This window comes from Cryptotermes secundus, unplaced genomic scaffold (assembly GCF_002891405.2).
Source record: "Cryptotermes secundus unplaced genomic scaffold, Csec_1.0 scaffold152, whole genome shotgun sequence".
NCBI classification, from domain to species: domain Eukaryota; kingdom Metazoa; phylum Arthropoda; class Insecta; order Blattodea; family Kalotermitidae; genus Cryptotermes; species Cryptotermes secundus.
In genome coordinates, this window is record NW_019720705.1 from 410,685 (window position 1) to 414,274 (window position 3,590).

A 3,590-nucleotide genomic window follows, 5' to 3' on the forward strand; every position below is an offset into this window, starting at 1 on the left:
AATCTAACACTGTTTACGTACTACACAGTCCGTTGACAATGCAACAAATTGTTCCTTATTTACACTTTCACTTTCGACACAACATTTTTTGAGTCTAAATTACCATCTTCAGGTGTCTTACTATGCTAAAACTGCTACCCTACATTATTATTGTTCATTCGACACATATCCGCCTGCACACTTCATGGTTTAAAACGTCATACTCGTAGTCAATTGGTATGCGCTAAAAGAGCACACGCTGTAGTTCACTTAATTTAAATCAAATAAAATCTATTAAAATTTTCTATTAAAAGTTCCTTTAAATTTATAAAATTCTTATTACACCCCATAAGGGGAGTCGTCCACTTGTTTAGAACTCTATCATTTACTTCAGATGTTTTACTGCAGCTCTATGTTTTTCATTTCGTAAGCCCGTTGTTGTGTTACGTCTGCAATCTGTAATTTTGTCCCTTGCTTGTGCGTTGTTCCCTCTAGCAGCGTGTGGTGTTGTCTTCACTTGAGTAGATGTCAGGATTGCAAATGGAGTTAATGGTCAGAGAGTTTGAACAATTAATATGTAGGATAAGTAATTAGGGTTGGAAAGGAACACGGGAGGAAGGAGGGTAGAAAAGAAGGAATATTTATAAGAGATTTATGGTTGAATTTTCAACGGTCCTTTTTAACTAGTATCTTAAAATATATAATATCATTTTGCTGCCCGTGCAATAAGAACGCAATTGCGCTCGCATTTCCTAGTCTTCATTGTTGCTCCAATTTCTTTTTAATTTAAGGGCAGAGGCATTCGTAAATAGATTTATACCCTTCTGCCTATCTAGATAGCACGTATATCATAAGGTAGCCGCATTTTCGGACCACAAAACCCTCAAACAATAGATCACGCTTCTCTTTCCTTCACAGAGCAATAAACTGCGTTCATGTCTAGGACATCGATACTGTGAATTTATACGTATGGTTGGATGAAATCCGCACTGCTGAAATCCTAGTCGCGAAGGAAGAGAGAGAGGCTGACAGACAGATAAAGCTTAATATAAAGCACACAAAAATAAATATGTGTAAACAACCACTTGTCCTTACCATTATCCTGTTGGGTCCTGGAAATGTCCTCAGCGGATGTGCAGCTCTGAAAAGGCGATAGATGACTCTGGGCCCACTGCAAGCCAGTGGGAGTGCACGGTCCCATGCGTGACCTTGCATTACTCGTGCGTTGTTAACAATTCTGCATTACAACAGACTCATAAATTTTCTTTATTATCCTTCAATTTTCGTTAATTTGAATTCATATATATTTGTGTGTAAGAGGTGGTGATATTCTACAGAGTGAATCGTATAGAACCGGCCCGATGAATTTGCCAATAATTCCGCAGGTGCTGCATATAACCGCTCACAATTACGACATAATAATCCGTGGGCCGTGCTGAGTCGACTATACACCACTACACCCACAAAAAGTGGGTGTGTGGTGCGCCATTTCTGGTTTATGAATCATTGGACCGATCTTCTTCCACACGACCGTGGACAACACCTTATAGTGCCGTATTTTTTGAGATTTCGTGCAGCAGCTGGATGATGTGGAACTTATACAGGGTTATTTTCAGCAAGATTCAACGACGTGCCACATGTCCATGGAACTGATTGAGAGCTTCTTCCCCAATCACGTCATCTCTAAAAAGATGTGGCCCCCAAAATCCCCCGACCTTACCAGCCCGGATTTTTTTCTCTGGGGTTTACTGAAGGACGGGTGTATGCAAACAAACCGCGTACGTTACAGGATTTAAAGGACAACATTTCGGCTGAAATCAGGAACATCACTGAAGAAACACTGCAGCGAGTCACGGCGAATATTCAAACGCGGACACTTTCAACACCTGCTCTGATCACGGCACACAATCCAAGATAAGATATGTGTAAATTACTTTAATATCTGTGTGGTATATTTTATATTACAGCTCATTTCGTCGGGTCGGTTCTATATGAATCACCTTGTAGATTCTTCCTATATATCTTACTTTAAATTTACATGCCTGAATCTGCATCCTTGAGAGCAGAACTGAATACAGTGCGATGTTACGACAACAGCAGGTTCTTGTAAAGGTACTGAGGAGATTCTATCTTTGTTATTATGTTGTCACCCCTGAAATGAATTAAAATCTCAAATATTTTGTCATCATCATCAATTCCGTCAGAGACATGACCACTTTAATTACCATCGTAACCAGACTGCCAAAGCAAGTGAGCTTTACAGGTTTCATTGTTTAATATTCTCTTCAAAGTTCATCGTTTTTGCTTCTTTCCACTCTCTCTCTGCTTCAGTATTAATTAAATAGTCAACCTTTATTATTCTGTCGTTACTGCTAATCATTTTCACTCAAGTAGCCTGCCGCTCTGCATCTCGCTAATGTGGCAAATACGTTTATATTAGGAGGCCCCTCTCTCACTTCCTCTCTTCACCCTGACAAAGGGAGTCAGTCTCTCAATATTCTGATAATCTGGTAAATAGTGTTTAAGTGGTATGTATCCTCTCTCACACTGGGCAACTTTAGTTCTCTTAAGCATACTGCCTTTTGCATTCTGTCAATGTGGCGAATCAGTTCCTCTTATAAATCGTGTCTATCTGGATTCTGACTCTGGGCATAACACGTCCTTTTAAAGAGCTTCTCTTTTCCAATCATATGAAATTTGAGTGTCGAGTTCTATCAAACACCCCAGTATCATAGTGCGGCTGGAAGGATTAGGTTAATTGAAAAATCAAATTACCTAATCGGAAATCGAACCCACCACCTTCCGGCTTGTAAATAATGCCTCAACCAACTACCGGCGAGGATCACAAACTATTGGAATGGATTAAAGAATGAAAAGAACTGAGAAAGGCGCTGAGGAAGAAAAGAACAGTCTTCCACAGACCGACATTCGGTTGTTCTTCCCAGGAGACTGGTTAGGCATGTAGACGAGTGATATACTTGTTATATTTTAGCGTCCTGTTGCACTGATTTATGTCCATGATTTCTTCTGACCGTCTTACAGTGCATACATTTATTCACCTTACTCTTCTCTCTTGCACTACATGTTTCGGCACTAAAGTGCCATCTTCAGGTGCTTTTCGATGTACGTCGAACTACTTCATTGCATGCCCTGTTGTTTATTAAAATTTAGGCTATATTGACATTGCAATGTAATAGTTTACGTTTACAATTCATGTATTTGTATACGCTTCTAGTATGACTACTATTAATAATGTTATATTTTAGCGTCCTGTTGCACTGATTTATGTCCATGATTTCTTCTGACCGTCTTACAGTGCATACATTTATTCACCTTACTCTTCTCTCTTGCACTACATGTTTCGGCACTAAAGTGCCATCTTCAGGTGCTTTTCGATGTACATCGAACTACTTCATTGCATGCCCTGTTGTTTATTAAAATTTAGCCTATATTGGCATTGCAATGTAATAGTTTACGTTTACAATTCATGTATTTGTATACGCTTCTAGTATGACTACTATTAATAATGTTATATTTTAGCGTCCTGTTGCACTGATTTATGTCCATGATTTCTTCTGACCGTCTTACAGTGCATACATTTATTCACCTTA

The 3,590-nt window shown here is 39.1% G+C and overlaps 1 protein-coding gene across 1 annotated transcript in view; it reads right to left on the reverse strand.

Moving 5' to 3' along the window:
• The window catches only part of LOC111871519 (putative protein TPRXL), a 5,435-nt gene extending 4,310 nt beyond the window's left edge, over window positions 1-1,125 (reverse strand). Inside the window, exon 1 of the mRNA XM_023864687.1 lies at window positions 1,075-1,125. Coding sequence (XP_023720455.1) covers window positions 1,075-1,077 — 3 coding nt within the window. The 5' untranslated portion in view covers window positions 1,078-1,125. The remainder of the gene's footprint in view (window positions 1-1,074) is intronic.
• Between the last annotated feature and the right edge of the window lie 2,465 nt (window positions 1,126-3,590).